Source organism: Curcuma longa, chromosome 12 (assembly GCF_044706935.1).
Source record: "Curcuma longa cultivar G26 ecotype Majalengka, Jawa Barat chromosome 12, ITB_CL_G26_1.1, whole genome shotgun sequence".
NCBI classification, from domain to species: Eukaryota; Viridiplantae; Streptophyta; class Magnoliopsida; order Zingiberales; family Zingiberaceae; genus Curcuma; species Curcuma longa.
Window position 1 is genome coordinate 2,433,254 of NC_133872.1, and position 20,807 is coordinate 2,454,060.

At 37.6% G+C, this 20,807-nt stretch overlaps 1 protein-coding gene across 1 annotated transcript; it reads left to right on the forward strand.

Annotated features, from left to right (window-relative positions):
- Nucleotides 1–13,268: 13,268 nt before the first annotated feature.
- On the forward strand, nt 13,269–16,884 carry LOC141843285 (beta-glucosidase 31-like). The gene is made up of 13 exons (XM_074731347.1): nt 13,269–13,521; nt 14,336–14,399; nt 14,472–14,530; nt 14,609–14,684; nt 14,767–14,838; nt 14,911–14,998; nt 15,074–15,341; nt 15,429–15,544; nt 15,640–15,860; nt 15,968–15,990; nt 16,073–16,187; nt 16,275–16,383; nt 16,539–16,884. Exons 1-13 carry the CDS (start codon nt 13,369–13,371, stop codon nt 16,747–16,749), a joined length of 1,575 nt encoding a protein of 524 aa, XP_074587448.1. The 5' UTR covers nt 13,269–13,368; the 3' UTR covers nt 16,750–16,884.
- The last annotated feature ends 3,923 nt before the right edge of the window (nt 16,885–20,807 follow it).

The following is a 20,807-nucleotide window of genomic DNA, read 5'->3' on the forward strand; positions in this document are numbered from 1 at the left end:
TTAAATAATCAACCAAATATGACACAATATAAAATTATTAAAATAATAATAAAAAATTTGATTGAAGAGTCATTGTCTTTGTCTTACAGCATCAATTGCTTAATTCCTGTGGAAGAAAAGGAAGCGGAAGCAAGAGGATGGTATTCTAAAGGAATTAAGATGACAGCGTCATAAAATCTTCATCAATGAGGAACGAAGGTAAGATATCAGTTAACCCTTAAACTCATAGGGACCAAACTTTATATATATAAATCTGATTCATTATCAGCCCATAAATAATAACAGATCGGGCTAATGGATTCTACATATTTAATCCACATTCAATAATTCAAAACCCAATAAACGTTAGTTATATCACTTAAATGAGTTCGATTCGTATCCGCATATATAAATTACAATTAAGCTCATCTTAAAAGATTAATGCTGGGTTGCAAGGGTGCAAACATAGTCCCACATCTAAAATACATAGAAAAGATCATGGGTTTAAAAGGATGAAAGATATCTCTATTGGTATGAGGCCTTTTGGGGAGAGCCCAAGAACAAAGTCATGAGGGCTTAGACCCAAAGTGAACAATATCATACTATTGTGGAGATATTTTGATTCCATCGGTTTTTACAATTGGTATCAGAGCGAGACCGCTCTTCACCGGACTAATCGTCGGAAGAGCCATGATCCAGATCTAACCATGTGGGTTGAACCTTAAAAACAAAGGAAGTGGTGCTCTCGTGTCTGAATCAAGAGAACTGGACACTAGGTGAGAACTTCTAGTAGATCGGGTGAACCGAGGGGCAAAAAGTTCTAGTTGCGGCTAGGTGGGAAGTCCTAAACTAACCACCGGAAGAGTCATGATCCAGATATAATCATGTGGGTTGAACCTTAAAAACAAAGGAAGTGGGTGCTCCCGCGTCTGAATCAAGAGGACTAAACACCAGGTGAGAAGTTCTAGTAGGTCGGGTGGACCGAGGGGCAAAAAGTTCTAGTTGTGGCTAGGTGGGAAGTCCTAGTAGGTCGGATGGACCGAGAGGCAAAAAGTCCTAGTTGCGGCTAGGTGGGAAGTCCTAGTAGGTCGGATGGACCAAGGGGCAAAAAGTCCTAGTTGCGGCTAGGTGAGAAGTCCTAGTAGGTCGGGTGGATCGAGGGGCAAAAAGTCCTGGTGGATGAGCCTCCGTTTGAAGGGGGCCTGTGGTCCTTTGTTTGAGGGGGAGATTGTTGAGTTGCAAGGATGCAAACATAGTCCCACATCTAAAACACATGGAAAAGATCATGGGTTTAAAAGGATGAAAGATATCTCCATTGGTATGAGGCCTGTTGGAAATATCTCCATTGGTTCTTACAATTAAATCCAACAATCTCCCACTTGAGCTACATGTGATGTATATATAATATACGACTATAATTTTATTTGATATCAAACTCTGTGGGTACAAAATACCTTTGCAAATAATCTGGTCTATTAACTTCATTGGTATAGGACTGAAGAGGTCATAACTACTATATATGCATCTAACAAGCTTAACAGTAATCACAATACCAATGACATATATCAAGATGTAAATATGTAGTATAAAAATTACATGAAATGTGATCAGTACATATAAATTTTCAATTGATTCTGAATGATCAAAAAAGATCTGATCATATTTGCATATACTTTATGTTAAACTATAACAGCAAATCATGATCCAAGTCTTATGATTCCTAAAGGAATCTGTATCATATTTACAAACATCAAATGTTAAACTGTAATAGTAAATCATGATACTTTATTTCAGAGTGTCAAACAAATATATAAATACTCATTAACATTTTAAACTTTAAGTACGTATAATAATCAAAATAAAATATTTATTTTTATTATCAAATATAGAGTAATAAAATATATATAAACTCTCACTAGATGAATTCTTTTTCATAAGAAGAACTCTCATATCCATAATATGCGCATGAAACACCTTAGGTACCAAACCCTTGGTGAGTGGATCTGCTAATATGAAATCTGTACTGATATGCTCTATCATCACCTGACAACTCTAAACTCTTTCTTTAACCGCTAGAAACTTGATGTCGATGTGCTTGGACTTCAACGAACTACGATTGTTCTTAACATAAAGTTCTGCGGCTTTATTATTACAGTTAATCTTCAATGGCCTGTCAATACCATTAATGATATGCAGCGCTGTGATGAAATTCCATAGTCAAATCCCATGATTGGATGCTTCATAGCATGCTATCAACTCTACCTTCATTATAGAAATGATTACTAGCGTCTGTTTGACGCTCTTCCAAGATATAGTCCCTTCAGCGAGCATGAAAATATAGCTGAAATGGGCCTCCTACTATCCAAACATTCAACAAAATCAGAGTCTGAATATCCAATCACCTCCAGTTGATCTGACCTCCGATACGTGAGCATATGTTTTTTAATTTTTTACAAATATCGCATTACACTCTTTATCATTTCTAGTGCGATGGTCTTGGGTTACTTACATATCTGGCTAAGATCCCCACTATGAATGATATATCTTGTCATGTACATACTTGTGCATACATAAGACTTCCCACACCTGACGCATAAAGGAATTGGTTCATCTCCTTTCTTTCAAGTTCAAGTTGTGAACACTACTACATGCTGAATCTGTCATCTCTAGACATTGGTGTGTCACCATTGCATAATTTTGTATGTCATACCTTATAAGCACCTTTTCAATATAATTTTTATGTGAAAGTCCAAGAATATCTCTTGAACGATCATGATATATCCGTATGCCTAATACAAATGATGCTTCACCAAAATCTTTCATTTCAAAATGACTAAATAGAAATGACTTGGTTTCATGTAGCAAACTTTTGTTATTACTCGCAAGCAATATGTCATCCATATACAGGACAAGTATAACAAATTTGCTCTCACTGAATTTGACATATATGCATTGATCAATAAAGTTTTTTTTATTCAAATGAGATAACCACTTGATCAAATTTTTGGTATCATTGACGAGATGTCTATTTTAAACCATAAATAGATTTTTTTTAATCTATATACTAGGTGTTTTGAATCTTCATACTCAAAGTTCTCCAATTGTACCATATATAGACTCCTCAATGTCTGCACTGAGAAATGCAATCTTTATGTCCATTTAATATAGCTCCAAGTCAAAATGAGCTACAATTGTCATGATTACCCTAAGAGAGTCTCTCGTCGACATAGATGAAAAAGTCTCCTTTTAATCAATATCTTCCTTCTGAGTGAATCCCTTGGCAATAATACGAGTTTTATACTTTTTGACATTGCCTCTTAAATCCCGCTTGATTTTAAATATCCATTTACAGCCAATGAACTTTGTACTTTCAAGCAATTTGACAAGTTCTCAAACATCATTATCTGTCATAAACTTCAACTCTTCTTGCATGACGCTAATCCACCTTTTGGGATTAGAGCATCGTTTGACTTCTTAAAAAAATATAAGATCACTTTCCAATCCAATGTCAAACTCGTGATCTTGGAGATAAATATAATCATGAGAAATCCTGGATCTCTGTTTCCTCGTAGATCGCCTTAAAGGCACTTGTTCTTGAGATAGTTGAGATATTTGCTCATCAATATGCAGTAATATCTCACTTTGAGTGGAGGGACCCTCTAACTGTATTAGAGATGTCATAGGAATATCTTGGTTCACTATTTCCTCTGGATATGCAATATTCATGATGTGTGGTATGATAATCATACCACTACTGATTGCACTAGTAGTGACCACAAGAGGATTGCTTACGTTTTCCTCAAAAATTATTTTCCTAACTTTATCTCTACCACTGTCCTCAATGAATTTAACGTTTTCATTTCAAAGAAGGATCTATTAGAGAAATCATAAAATTTATATCCTCTAGACTTTTTAGAATAACCCACAAAATTACAGCTCACAGTTCTTGAATCTTCCTTTCATTAAGCTTGTAAGGCAGAGCCTCAGTTGGGCAACCCCAAATATAGAAATGTCTAAGACTAGGCTTCCTACTTGATGTGAGGCAGAATAGTGATTATTCTGGAGGTGGAAAATTGGAGGAGAATTGGGGAGAAAACAAATTCGAGAAATTGAGAAAAATAAGTTGAAAGCCACAACAACGTCGCCTTTAGGATTTTTGCCAAAAAAAAAAATCTATTCAATCAATAAAACTAGCTATAAATGTCTAAACACACCTATAAATAGGACGTAACCCCAAACCCTAACTTGAATAAGTCAAATATATAAAAAAACCCTTAAAATAAAAAATTACTATAAATAATAAAAAAATAAGTTCAAAGTCATGGATGGAGCATTAAACAATGTCGGATGGGTCTGAAAGTGGGTCGATATGGATTTTACTTGATACCAAATAAAGGTCTCTAAAAAAGCTTTGATTAGCAACCGACTGTGTCTCGTTCTGATATCCAAATCAAAAGTTATGATCCATTGAAATTCGACTCCTCATGTGTCACCCCTACATCACTACCCGTCCACATCTCGAATGGGGTTTTAGTTACTACCTTACTTGATACTCTATTAAGTACGTAAACCACAGTCTTCACTATCTCACCCCCACAAAAATTCAGGTAAAGAAGTGAAAGTCATCATACTTTTACCATATCTTTTAGGGTATGACTGTGTCGCTCAACTACACCATTCCGACTGGGAGTACCAGGCATAATATACTGAGGCACAATCTTGCATTCAACAAGGTAATTCTCAAAAGTTCCTGGATATTATTCACCTGATCTATCAAATCGACCATAATATTCACCTCCATAATCGGATCGGACGATTTTAATTTTTTTACTTATTTGATTTTCAACTTCAGCTTTGAAAATTTTGAACATGTCTAAAGATTGCGACTTCTCATGAATAAGATATAGATAACCAAATCGAGAGTAATCGTCTATGAAGCTAATAAAATATATGTGTCCATTCTAAGATGCCTTAAGGAATGGTTCACAAATGTCTATATGTATTAGTTTTAAAGCATCACTACAACGACTTGCCCCCTTATTTCTTTTATTAGTTGTCTTTCCTTTAACACACTCAATACAGACATCAAAGTCTGACATGCCAAGATAATCGAGAATTCTATATAACATTAACCTTTCTAAGCGTTGTCTAGAAATATGTCTTAAACGCCTATGCCAGAACATGAATGAACTCTCATTAGTTAATTTGCATTTTATACCTATACTATGTATAATTACGTTGTCAACCATAGGAGTTATGGTATTTAATTTATAAAGGTTATCAACCGAGGAACCATTGCCAACCAACATTGAATTATTGAAAACACTAAAAATTTCATTTGCAAATGAACAAGAATAACTTGATTTGTCCAAACAAGAAATTAAAATTAAATTTAGTCGAAAAGACAACATAATAAATGTATTTTTTAAATTCAAAAAGATATTAGTTCCTAAATAAAATCTAAAAACATCAATCAACTCAATTTTAGCCTTTCTTTCATTTTTCGTATAGATATATCTTTCATCAGTAAACGGAAGACGGCTCCTAAGACAGCCTTACATAGTGACACTTATGTGAGTAGTAGTACCGGTATCTATCTACCAAGTGTTAGAGAGTATAATAGTCAAATTGACTTTTGAACTAACAAAGTTAAAAAGTTTATCTTTCTTTACACAGTTGGCATATTTGGGGCAGTCTTTCTTCATGACCTTTCTTCTTGCAGAAATAACAAGTGAATTCCTTATCTTGTTTCTTGTGCTCCTTATGGCCAAAACTTCTAAAATCTGCAGTTTGCTTTCCCTTTCCTTTGTTATTGATCCTTTTTCGTTTCTTGCTCGAACCTTGGGAACCAGAGGCTAAGTGAGCACTTTCAGGTGTCTGACGTCTCAGTCTCTCCTCTTCTTGCACACATTGAGCTATAAGCTCATTTAATGTCCACTTATCCTTTTGAGTATTATATGAAATATTAAAAATAATGAACTGTGCAGGCAGAGATATCAAAACAAAATGCATTAACAAAGACTCAGACATTTTGAGTTTGAGTGATTTTAAACTTGTGGCGATATTGGACATTTCCATAATGTACTCCCTGATATTTTCTTTACTGTTATACTGCATAGTTACCAACTTTGAAAGAAGTGTGGTAGTCTCAACATTTTTATTTGTAATAAAATGATCTACTAATTGGCTAAAGAAATTTTTAGCATCTTCTCCTTCAATAATAGAGTCTTTAATTAGTGTCGGTATGAAAAACTTCATGATACTTAGACATATGCGATTTGACCAATCTCACTTTTCAAATTTAGCCCTTTACTCTATGGTGCTAGCACTAGTCAGGAGTGCAGGGTGATGATATCTCAATGCATAATCTAAGTCCATGTAGCCCAAGACTACGATAATGTACTCTTTCTATTTAGCAAAACTAAAATCAATTAAAGTGGGGATGTTATTAAAACTAACAGTTACTGATTGCACTGAAATAATAAAAGATAGAAAATAATATTAGCTCATGATTTAATTAATGCCAAAAACATATATAAGTATAGATACTAAAATATGCAAAGGAAGCATATAAATGAGCTCTTTATGAGATACCAAGTATAATATTGTATTTTATTCTTTGGACTAAAATGTAATTTATTAGCAGTACTCTCTAATATAACTCAAATTTTAGTTGATCACATAATGAACCTTCCTTTGTGGCGACCCATTATACGCATAATTCTACACTTTATATGAGTTATATATTGATTCATAACTTACATCAACTTTAATTAGTCACGCAATATGTCTTCCTATGACCTGATATATTTTGTGCATGATCTGAACAAAATAAATTTGTTCTATAATTGTAAGCTATCTTGAACATATATTTAACATAAAAGTAAATTTTCTTTTGGTCAATTACTTTTAACATAGATATATATCTACCAACACATAATGTATTAAATAAATTTAATATGTCTTCCTTTGGATCAACACAATAATTCAATTTAGTAACACATATATAGATAGACCTAAGAAATTTTAATTGAACAAATAAGCACTTGATCAACCTTAATAGCTTAAAATATTAGACTTATCAATCGATTGATACCATATGAAAATAGATTGGTATCACTCAATCAATTGATCATCAATCAATTGATGATGAGTGACAATCGATTGGTGTCAACCAATCGATCTTACTAATAGATCACAAACTTTTATTTGTTCAACATCTAACTCATCAATCGATTGTTGATTTATGAGCATCAATTAGTAGTGACCAATCGATCACTTAAATTGATTTCTAGAAGTAATCAAATCATATAATCAATTTTATCATCAATTTAGGGATGTCAATCACTTGGTCACCCTGAAACAACGCTATCTATCACAAACTTACTAATAATGGTGGTGATCAATTTTCCATCTTGTCTTAGCTCAGCCAAAAGAAGAAAATTTTTTTTTTGAAAGATTCTCACGTCCCTTTTAAAAACGACAATTTTTTTTTGGCTTTTTTTTAATGTTCCTAAGTTCCTTTTAAAAAAATCTCATATTCCTTCAAAATTTTTTTGAAAGATTCCCACGTCCCTTTTAAAAACGACAATTTTTTTTTTGGCTTTTTTTTAATGTTCCTAAGTTCCTTTTAAAAAATTCTCATATTCCTTCCACATTATGAACTGTGGAACAAATTAAGCTTACGCCTAATTATTCAACCTGTTCACAATCAACTTGGAACGAGCAGGCCACCAATCGCATGGTAAGCACATGCCATGGAACCCAACAGCATCATTCAAACCATTCATCACCCTGCTTAGGTTTCAACCTGATGCGACATAAGAGTGGTTATATTTTGTAAACCATGAAATACGATGAAATAAAACCTAAGTTCTGATACCAATTGAAAGAAGTTATAAATCCAAAGCCGCATAAATACTATAAATCGAATAAGAACTTGGACAATTGAAAATACAAGAACAAAGATCTAGCTCCAATAAAACATGGCATAACAAAATAAAAATACTAAAAACAACGACAAGGAAACTGATTGGAGATTCATTATGCTTGTCTTGCAGCGTTAACTGCTCAATCCCAGTGAAGAAGATGAAGCGGAAGCAAGAGGATGGTCTTTCAAGAGAATTAGAGTGACGCCGTCGTAAAACATAGCATAACAAAATAAAAATACTGAAAACAACGACAAGGAAATTGATTGGAGAGTCATTGTGCTTGTCTTGTAGCGTTAACTGCTCAATCCCTTGAAAAAGATGAAGCGGAAACAAGAGGATAGTCTTTCAAGAGAATTAGAGTGACGACGCCGCAAAACATGACGTAACAAAATAAAAATACTGAAAACAACGACAAGAAAACTGATTGGAGAGTCATTGTGTTTGTCTTGCAACGTCAACTGCTCAATCAGAAGATGAAGCGAAAGCAAGAGGATGATATTTCAAGGGAATTAGAGTGACGACGCCGTAAAATCTTCGTCAATGGGAAACAAAGGCAAGATGTCAATTAACGTGTAAACTCTCAGGGATCAAACTCTATATATAGAAATCTGATTCGTTATCAATTCGTAGATAATAACGGATTGGATTAACAGATTTTACATATTTAATCTACATCTGATAATCCTGTTGGATTTTTCGTGCCGCAAAAACCACTTTTTGCGTGCGAAAACCACGAAGCCCCAAGCCACCGGATCCGTGCGAAAAATGAAAATATGCACATACAAGTTTTCTACTATAAGATCTACTCTAGATCTAAGAGTGTAAGATTTTTACCCTCGATGCGTGCCCTTCGCGTATCCCGCTCTTCGGAAATGATGCCAGATCTCGAGAGCGTCAAGTGCCGCTCCTCTACATGTATCCACTCGGACAAGAGGTGGAGAACCAAAACTCAAGGTGTGCTAGCACCTTAGGGAGTCTTGGCCAAAGCTAGAGAGGAGAGGAGAAGGAAAAAAAACTCAAGGAAGAAGAGAGGAAAGAGGAGTTCACGTTGAAAAACCAAAAACCCATTTTCATCCAACGTTGGAATCAAGAAAACTCCACTTTTCTCACCTTTTGTGGCCCCCACCATTAAGGCTCATCAAAACTAGGGATGGCAACGGGTTTGGGGGTTCGCAGGGAAGCCTTCTCCATCCCCGTCCCCGAAATCCAAACTCATATACCATCCCCGTCCCCATCCCCGTCGGGTATCATAATTTAAATACCATCCCCATCCCCGCCGGATTTCGGGTATCCAGCGGGTTTCGGGGATCCCCGCGGGTTTCGGGGTTGGTTTTCCCCGCGGATATTTTCATGGGTATCCCCATACCCATACCCATCCCCATCCCCGTCTTATTTTTTTTAAATATTAATTTATATATATATATATATATATATATATATAATCCTTACAAAATAACATTATAAAACCAAATATTAAACTCTAAAACAAAACATTATCTCTAAAACAACATCCAACTAATGCATAATCGATACAATAAGTTTGAAGTTCTTCCATTTTTTAATTTTTCAAAATTTTGACACCACTTATCCTACAAAAGAAAAAAATAAAAAGAGTTAACTATAAGATGGGTCGGGTTCGGGGATGGGGACGGGGAATATTTGGAATACCATCCCCGACCCATCCCCGTTTTCCGAGATTCGGGGATTCCCCATCCCCATCCCCACTTTCTTGGATTCGGGGATTCCCCGGTCAAAATGGGTTCGGGGAACGGATTCCCCATCGGGTCCGGATCTAATTGTCATCCCTAATCAAAACTCATTAAAGTCATTAAACCCCATGAGTTACAAACCCATTTGTAACCTCCCATGAGGTGGTATCTTGATGATGTGGAGGCTCACCATTGGCCATCACTTATGTCACCTCACCTCAAAGTCAAATGGTCAAGTCAAGCATTGACCATGAGGTGACATAAGTCAAGTCAACATAGTGGATGACATGGCAAAAAGTCAAGTCAACATTTATAATGACATGGCACAAAGTCAAGTCAAACTTGACCCCAAAGTCAAGTCAAACTTGACCATAAAGTCTTCCTTCTCAAGTCAAGTCAAACTTGACTTCTAATCTCCAAGGTTGATCAAATCAACTTCTCTAGTCTAATTTGGATTACACTTAACCCAATTTGATTCATCACATTAATCTAATCCGCTTGGTTCATCATATGAACCTAATCTCCACCCAATTGCCCTTTGAGTGTGACCCTATAGGTTCTTGTAACGTTGGCAATGCCCCTAAACCCATTTAAGGACATAAGCAATGAGAGGTATCTAGCAACACATCATTGCTACCCAAGTTACAAGAATGTTGAGATCCAACATCACCATTGTGACTACTAATTGTGACTCTTCACAATATGTGACAATGTTCTTCTATCCTTGATATCATGATTGATTAAACCGAGGCATAGACCGTGTCATCCTCTAATCAATCTACGTCTTGAACTCCAAGTAGACTCACTACAATCGAACGAGCTCAACATCACATGTTGACTCATTCGGGCATGGCCATGCACTTTAGTGGTCTCACTCTATCAAGAACTATGATATCACTCCCGTTATATGGGAGGGATAGATCCCATCTACATCACTCACATCCCTCCGCATAATTTGTTACATACCCAGTAATCGCCTTTATAGTCCACCTAGTTACGGGTGACGTTTGACGAAGCCAAAGTAAGTAACTCCTTATGTAGGGAACCATGGTGACTTCAGGTCCAAGGACAAATAGTCATACTAATAGCCACACGAGAAAGTATATGACACTCATATAACGATCCATGATACTTTCTCATGGCGGGTCATTCAGTATACATTCTCCAATACATACACATGTGTCAACTTGATATCTCATATCCATGACTTGTGAGATCAAGTCATCTTATTGACCTACATGAATGTTAATACTCGACTAGGAATCATTTAGAGTAGTGTTCTCTATATCATCTCACTATCGATTCAACCAATCGATTGATATAGATATGAACGATCTACTCAAGGACGCTATTATACTTAGTTATTTGACACTAATATAAGTAAGTATAATAACCACAAAATACCTTTATAAAATGTAGAAATATGATACATATGAGTCCATACAACAATCATCAATTAATGATTGGCTCTAGGGCTCCCACTAACAAATCCGAAATCTGATAAATCTTAATTAGATCACTTAAATGGATTGGATGAGTTTAATTCGTATCCGCATATATAAATTACAATTAAGTCTATCTCCATAGATTAAATCCAACATTTGTTACTTGTAAGAATTGATCTCAATACACTCTTCTTCACTTTGGCCTTCCCTGAGCTCTGAAAGATGAATATTCAGGAAGCTTAAACCCAATGATTGTGTAACTTTCAACAAACTTCCCTGTTTATGATGCAGACAGGACTTCATTGTTTATGCGATGTGTGCTTGAGAGAGTTTGGGGACGGTAAAATATTGGATCGCTATCAATGAGTCGAAATTGAACCCATCTTTTGCCATGACTTGGAAATATTTCCACCAAACCACTACTCCCCTCCTATGGTCTCAATTATTATAGCGAGGAAATTCAGCTGTTGAGCTGCATTTGGCTGCGGAGACGGGATCACTTATGGGTTGTCCTACCCAACCCCATTTTTTTTAATTATTTATATAAATTTTACTAAGTGTTAAATTTTTTTAATAAAATACATAAATAAATTGAATTATTGAACACGAACAATGTACTAAATTAAAATTGAATTACGATCGAATAAAATTTATCTATGAAGATAAAGAATATGTTAATCTAAATAAAGATTGATTTAGATAAAATAAATTAGAGAATTAAAAAACATATTTTCTTCTCTTTGTTTTTGTGAATTTTCAAAAAATATATTTTCACTTTTCTTTGTATATCTTCCTCTTCTCGAGAGTAACTAGCATCCCTTCTTCTTTCCTTTCTTTTGTTATTTTCTAACCGATCAATATATAGTAATCATAGTCCTTCTTCCTCTCTCATAAGAATATCTCTTGTTTAATTCTTTTTTATCATCGGAGATAGTCTAGACCGTCGAAAAATATGGTACATAAAAAAAATATCAGGTTTCAACATTAATTTCTTCTTTGAGTTGGGTGCTCTTAATATTATTCAGAGCCTTATCTGAACTAGAGTGGTGAACTGGTGCAAAAGCCAAAACAAGGCGGTTATATGGAATTACATTATTTGTTCTTCAGTAGGAGCCATTCACAACATTACTCGAGCTAGGATGCAGCCCGATGCAGCTCGATCAGAATCAGGTTATTCTGAGCACTTGGATTTGATCCATTACCACTTACCACGAGCCCCCCTTCCACAGTTGACTCTCCTCGCCCTCGGGGCCCTCTATTCTGCCATTTTTCTCTGTGAGGTGCGACCAAACAGAGACGTCGATGACAAGAGAAGAGAATTCCTCTCGTCACAAAATTATTGGGTCTCCATCTCCGTGCGTCGTGAATCTTAAGCGACTACTGGTGGTTTTGTGAAAATTACAGTTCAAACTGCATGCACCTAGAAATCTCTCGATCCATATAAGGCGTGTTAAAAACTGTTGGTTAAAGAAATTGTCATTTGGCAATAGTACAACGCCAACAGTCATCGTCAGCTGCGATCACAAGAAACTGATCGATCGACATCATAGCCGCCAGTTGCACCTGGAATATGAGTCGGCGGGCCTTAAGATTCTGACACAAAAATCTCTTCATGAATCTAGTAGGTGCCTACCGATCGAAGGCCTTTCTGGAAACATTTGTCTCTGCTTTCATGAGCTCCACTCAACTCCCGCGTCCGTTCCGTCTGATTTCAACCGACTAATTATAATATCCTGGAATTGTTGCCTTCCGATAGATTTTTTTTCTTATTCCGAATCTTTAATTTCGTCATTGCTTTCGCAGATATGTAAATAAATGGAGAGAAGACTGCTTGAACGTTTCCGTCATTGACATCACTGCCCGTGCCGAGACAAACAAAACGGTGCCAAAGTCTTCTACCCTTTCCTTTTTCTTTTTCAAAGAATAACAAAAGATGTCCTAGACAATCACGTCTGCGGAAAAATCTAGAAATGTACAAATTCCTTTTTTTTAAAAAATTAGGACGTTTAGCACGTCGCATCCTCTGATCGGTTAATTCCTTTTCAAATGTACAAATTTGCTTAAGCAAAGCTACTCAATCAAACATTAAATACGTATTTTTATTATTTTTTAAAGTTGGATGATAGGTGCCAAATTTTTCTCACTTTTGTTTTCAACGTACTTTCTTTGCTACAGTGATGCAATGACTTGGTGGCTTGTTGGTGGCATCAGTATAGCACGCCCAGAGTCATTCCGTGGTATGACGATTGTGTTTAAAGGTGGGGAGAGTTAAGCGTTGTCTTTCGTTGTTCAGAGAAAAGAGAGATGGAGAGGTCGAGGAGCATCATGTGGTGTCCTCCGGCGTTGCTTTGGGTGCTATTAATAGTTCTAGTAGCGGTAGCAGCTCCGGCGAGCGGCATCAGCAGAGACGACTTCCCCTCCGGCTTTGTTTTCGGCGCCGGCAGCTCCGCGTACCAGGTGACCATTTGCGATCTCTCTCCCTGTTTTGTTTTCCTCCTGCTCTCTTTGTTTTTATCTTTTTTACTTGAACTTTGGAGTGTTGAAGAACCAAACGGAATTAAGGGGCCTTCGTAGCTATGATTAATCGAATCAAATCCAGTGATTGTGAAGCGACCATCCCAGAAAAGTACTGAGAACTCCTTTACAAGGAGAAAAAGGACACAACCAGTTTCAGTACAAGGAAATTTTCACTCTACAATCTTTTCCCTTCTTGAAAAAACTAAATAAATAAAACTTAAAAAGAGAGATCTTCGTTCTAATTTTAAATTTTTTATTTTGAAGCATCATTCACGATTTCAACAAATCAACCAAAAACCAGCGACAATAGTTAAGCAAAGCCAAATAAATATTGACCATCAGAAAGCTTTAAATAGGACAAATCTAAAAGCATGAAAATATGTTTTCCTTGTTTAAAAAGAGGAGAAAATAAAAGAAATTAAACAGAAGTTTTTGGCTTGCTGATATTTTTACAAGTCAAATATCTTCAGATATTATCAATTTGTTTTCTAGAGTAAATCTTGCAAGAGAAGGAGTCGATACCTAAAAATTCATCTTTTGTTCTGAATACATGACACTAAGTTTACATATATTCTATTATTCTTTTGCATGCCTGTATTTCAGGCTTCCACAATATCAGTTTACCTCACAGACTAACAAAAGTAACAAGTTTACATGGTGCAGTTCATTACTTCTTAATTTGCCTCAAAGTTGAGAGTTCAACTAATTTCTTGAGTTTGCTTGGTGTAATCTTTTGGGTCTCAATCTCATGAAGGTGGAAGGGGCAGCTGCAGAGGGAGGAAGAACACCCTGCATCTGGGACACATTTGCACACGAAGGTTACTTTTCGTTTAACAAGAAAAAACACTAATTTAATAACAGCAAACTCTAAAATGTCTTCAGAATCTCAGGGAGAACTGAGGACAAAAGAACAGGAGACGTAGCAGCTGATCAGTATCACAAGTACAAGGTCGATCCTGAGTTTTGAGGAAATTATGCAGTCGTGTGAACTGTAGGCATATAAAATTTTGGTTTCTCTTGATGGCAGGAAGATGTGAAGTTGATGCATGACATGGGCCTGGATGCCTATAGATTCTCTATCTCCTGGAGCAGAATCATTCCTAGTTAGCATTCAACTTGCAATAATTTATTTTCCTGATCAAATAGTTTAAGCATTACGTGAATCTAATTGGTGCCATGTTGCAGATGGTAGAGGGTCAGTTAATCCAGAAGGGGTACAATACTATAATAACTTGATCGACGAGCTCAAGAAATATGGTACAATTAGATTATTGGTTGTGCCTTAACAATTTTCAATCGCAATTTTACCAAACTATGTTTGGCCCGCAGGAATTGAACCTCATGTCACTCTTCTTCACTTTGACCTTCCCCAAGCTTTGGAAGATGAATATTCAGGACTCTTGAGCCCAAAGATTGTGTAAAATTTCTACTACATCCCTTTCATTTGCATCTCCTGGAATAAGTGTCTAAGATAGCGTCCATTGTGATGCAGAGAGGACTTCACTGCTTATGCTGATGTGTGCTTTAGAGAGTTTGGGGATAGAGTAAAATACTGGATCACTGTCAATGAGCCCAACATCGAACCCATCCTTGGCCATGATCTGGGAATATTTCCACCAAATCATTGCTCTTCCTCCTTGGCCTCTGCCTATGGCCTCAATTGCAGCAAAGGGAATTCATCTGTTGAGCCGTATATAGCTGGTCATAACCTTTTGCTTTCCCATGCATCAGCAGTCTCCCTATACAGAAAGAAATATCAGGTTTCAGCATTAGTTTTGCTTTTAATTGAATGATCTAAATGTTATTCAGGGTGTTATCTAAAATAGAGTGTTGTTCTTGTGCAAAAGCCAAATCAAGGGGGCTATATTGGAATCACCTTACTAGGTATCTGGTATGAGCCAGCCACAAGATTACCAGATGATATAGCAGCAGCTAACAGAGCATTGGATTTCCTAGTAGGCTGGTGAGTAAAGTAAACACTACACTTGAATCTTTTTCTTTGTACTGAATGGTGACATCAAAAAATTGTGAGGCCTCGATTGTTTCTCTTGTGCTTAGGTTTGTCAATCCTATGATGTATGGAAGGTACCCTTCCGTGATGCAAAAGCTTGTAGGATCCCGTTTACCATCCTTCAAATCAGAAGAGTCAGCCATGCTGAGAGGATCTTTTGATTTCATTGGACTTAATCACTATTCACTGGCTTTTCTGCGAGCAGCAACTGATAACCCAGATGATGATTTCCGAGATTGGTACACCGACATGTCAGTCAGTTTCGCATGTAAGTTACTTTAACTGCTCTGATTGACTGTTATTTCACAAACTGGTTATGATATTAGGTACTGATTCTATCTTTTCTCCTTGTGTTTTTTTTCTATGTTCCTGAAGTTCCACAAACAAAAGTTACAAAGGTACCCAAAACTGCACTAATTCTCAAGTTATATATCCTCCTGGAAAACTACATAATCTAACAGGAAGTGGAACTTCCATCAGATTTTTGTTTCAGAAGATCCTCCTGTAATACCTTCCACACCGTGGGCTATGCAAAGACTGCTCGACTACATGAGAAACAAATATGGAAATCCACCAGTCTTTATACATGAAAATGGTAATTGTTCAATTCAGGAAGTTGACCACGAAATACAGTATCATTCTCTAGCAATGATTTTCATACATTTATCGTTTGTGATTTCAGGATATCCAGAGTACAACATAGATCCAGCAACATGTGGACACGAGTACTATGATGAGCTCAGAGCAAATTACATTAAAGATTACATAGAAAGCATGCTTCTACCAATAAGGTGCTTCCATTGTTTGTTATAAGGCCTTTAGTTCATGCACATGCAAAGTATAAAGGATTGACTATTAAATTTCTTGGCTGTTGAAAGACTAAACAACAAAGCACCACAAATAAGTTATGGTATCTGACTTCATATTCTCATCGATGATTCTGCAGGAATGGTTCCAATGTCAAGGGTTACTTTGTTTGGTCCTTCATGGATAGCTTTGAGGTTGTTACTGGCTACAGAAGTCGCTATGGTATCATTGGAGTTGACTATAGTGTAGAAAACAGAACAAGGTATCGTAGATATTCTGCAGATTGGTATTCCAAATTTCTCAAACCTAGTGGATTTACGATAAGATATGGAGATGTTAATGTTGAGTAGAAATGTTATACATTTAAACTTAAGGAGTTGAATGTAGAACGCCTAAAATTTCAGCCTTATGCTGATGGGACCGTTAGGCCTGCTTCTATATGATCCAAAACGCGAATAAAATTATATTCAATTTTTTCTCTGCTATCCTTCCATGATCTTCCAACGGAATAATGCTCTGTTATGTGGAAAAACTATTCAATCGTATCTATTTGAAAAATAATTTTCAAGTGTGTATATCAAATGCCTGCCATCATCCGAGGTAAACAAAGCACTGTTTTTGCATCTTAGTTGTGCTACAGCTATAGAATTTAAGCTTACCACTCAGTTGCACGGAGAAACAATGGAACATTCATTTTGACAAATGTTCCGGTATATATCCCTGATGACGTCAGCAGGAGCTCGAGTCTGATCCCGGCTTGGCCCGGATCCGCTCCGTAAGCCCAATCCACCCCTTCACTGTAGCTTCACCTGGGCCGGCAAAAGACTTCGCGTCTCCCTTTAGTCAAGTCATAGCCGATTGGTCGCCCGGCCGCCCCATTAGCTGAATAACCACTCGGCCATACCCTTCGGCCGAATAGTCATTCGGCCCCTCCCTCAGCCGAATGTCCATTCGGCCACTTCCTCAGTCAAGGGACCATCCAGCCTCCTCCTTCCGCCGAACAACCAGTCGGCCGCCACACTAGCCGAATAGTTATTCGGTCACCACAGTAGCCGCGTAGTCATTCGGCCACCACCTTCAGCCGAACCCTCATTCGGGCATAATCTTAGCTGACTACCTATTCGAGCATGACATTTCCCGCGCCATTCGGTGACACCTTGGCTCACCTTATCATGACTTCTGACAAGCCCACGCCCCCCCTCATTAATGTTATCTCTCTGATGCCTATGTGAGGAGGCTGACAGGATAATACTTTTACGGCGACGGGATAAAAAACTCGAGTGGCTCTGACATCTCATTAATCGTGATAAGACATTCTTTAATGGTGACGTGACGCACGCGCACGCTCACCTTCTCTTTAAAAGCCACTCCGGCGGACAGGTTTGCTCTCTCGAACCCTGAAAACCCCTACTCTTTATACACGCTCAAGTCCTCCTACTATTCATCTTCCTCCTCCTCTCTTTTACTGCTCCTGACTTGAGCGTCGGAGTGGTCGCGCCGGGGCAACCTCCGGCCGTCCTACTGACGTCTTCTGTGTTCGCAGGTCCAGAAGTTTCAGAGGCCTCTCGAAGCTCTTCTCCAGTCCTTCTTCTCCACCTGTTCAACTCCACGGCGAGCTAGGTCCGGTGACGTGTCCAGGAGCCATTCTCAACACAAACCTTTTTCAATTCCACCTATTGTCAGTACCAATGCGCCATCACGCAACTCTGCTGTATTTGTTCTTCTGAAACTAACCTCAAATCTCTTATTTATTAGCGTAGCTTCACTGATTCCCCAACGCGTTGAATCTCCAATTGAGCGCAGTCGCCGGAGAGTCGCCGCAGCAGACAAAATTCTAGGTATCGGCATTTTAGGAGTGAGGAAGCAAACACGCATGTCCTCATCAAAGAAACTCATCAAACTTCCCTTGGAAACTGCGTGACTAACGCTCAGTTTGCACACGGTGAGCAGACGGTCGATTTATATTTGCTTCGTTTGGGAGGGGAGAGTTATTCTGCTTCAGAAGAATACAAAGAAAATAAAAATTAAATATATAAAATTATAAAAATAAAAAATAGATAAAATTAAACAAGATTTTATATTTTAAATTAGATAATAATTTTATTTTTTATAATATTAATATTTGTTTTATGAATATAAATTAATTATTTTTTATAGAAAAATTTATTGTATTATTCATTATTTTTATTAGATAAATTAATAAATTATATTCATAAATTTAATTTATATATTTTAAATGAATTACAAATTCAGCATGTGTTTTGACACATCATTTTGAAAATATATTACTCTACTAATTTTTTTATTTTATAAATTTTTTATAAAATATTATAAATATTATATTATTATAGCATGTGATAATAATTTAAAGTGATAGAAACGTTCACAATTGAAGAATGATTAATTAACAATGAAAAAAAAATTTAATGAAAAAAAACGAAAAGATCATGTTTAATAAGAGAAATTTAAAAATTTTAAATTAAATAAATTATTTAAAAATTAATATTTAAAATAATAATAAAATATAAATAAATTTATCTTTTTCTATTTTTTTCTCACTAATTTTAAGTAAATTTTAAAGTACCTTTCCTTTTATTTATTTATTTTTCTCTTCATTTTCTCCTATACAAAGCGTAAGAAACAAGTCTCAATTATTATTATTATACTGCTGCGTGATCCCAGCAATCGCTATGCATAATACAATAAAATAAATTTAAAGTAAGCATCTGGAAGAGAGATAGAAAAATTAAACAAGTCTACACCTCACCGGCTCGAGGCATTCATATTTGATGCGGGGAGAAAGCAAGATGACGTGATTTTTTTTCAAGGCACCACCAAGTCAAAGTCTAGGCCACGGCGGTGAGCCTCCCCCTGGAAAGGGAGACTCCCGTCTCGACAAGCTCTCGCTCTCGGCAAGGGAGACTCCCGTCTTGGCAAGGTCTCCCTCTCGGCAAGGGAGACCTCCGTCTCAACATGCTCTCCCTCTCAGCAAGGGAGACTTCCGTCTCAGCAAGCTCTCCCTTTCGGCAAAAGAGACTCCCGTCTCGGCAAGCTTTCCCACTCGGCAAGGGAGACCCCGTCTCGGCAAGATCCCCCTCTCAGCAAGGGAGACTCCCATCTCGGCAAGCTCTCCCTCTCGGCAAGGGAGACTCCCGTCTCAGCTAACTTTCCCTCTCGGTGGGGGAGAGCACTCAACTTGTCTCTTGGCGCCAACATCGAGTGGCTCCCCCTGGAGAGCTTAGTCACGTTTCTTTCACCTCCACATATAAACCCTGCCACTCCACCTCTGTCAAGCTAGACTTTAGTCTTAACCATGACCTTCTGACACCGATTGCAAGCGTCGCCACTGTAAGAGGAAGGGGTCAGTCAGCGGCTCAGGCACAGTTGCCTCTGGCATTAGTCCTTGTTACTCCACTACATTAAAGGCGCATCCAGTCGTTATACATGGCTTCTTCCTTTAACCTAGCCTGCACGCATTACCATAAATAAAATATGGGATCAGGCTCGAGCTTCCCCTATGCACTTCCCCTATGCACGTAGCCCAAAATAGAGGGGACAGAAGAAAGGTTCTTTAGGTAATCATGTATGGGCCCGAGGTGTACAACAGCCAGTTCCACATACGGAACCCAGAGGTTGGTTATAAAAGGAGTAACTCATCACCATGTAAGAGGCCGGTCATCGAAAACCCTCTCACTACTTTTCCTATTCTCTCTTGCTTTCTTCTTCTTCATCGAAACCCTAACTTGAGTGTCGAAGTGGCTTACCGAGACTCCCTGGGCGTCATTCTAACCTCTTTTATGAGTACGTTTCAGGATTTCCTCGACGGTGATTTATTTGAGAGACTTCTCGCCTAACTCAAACATGGAATCGCTTGCATTAGACGGTTCGTTGACTGATGACTTGACCCCTCCGCGGCATTTAGCCGGAACAATACTCAAAGGCGCTTCAATCCCACTTCGATTCTTTGCCCGCCACCTGTTTGCCCAGTCACCTGAGAGAGAACAAACCTCGACTTTAGAGCATCCGCAACGCTCGTGGCGTTATAACGCCTTTAACAAAGATCGACTGGGTCCACTGCCACGTGATCGACCAGTGGTGGTCGACCAGTGGTTGACCACCATGTGGTGGTCGACTAATGGTCGACCACCACTCAACAATTTGGACCTTGGTGGTCGACCACCTGGTCGATCACCATATGGTGGTCGACCAGTGGTCGACCACCACTGCGTTAAAATTAAAAAAATTAAAAAAAATGCACGGGCCCATCGATTAACGCGTTCAGAACTCTGAACGCGTTAAATACCTCACTCCTCTTTAAAAAAAATCTAAAACCACTTTTCGCTCTTCCCTCACTCCTCCATGTCTTTCCCTCGCTCCTCCACGTCCGTGGTTAACGCGCGATTAACAG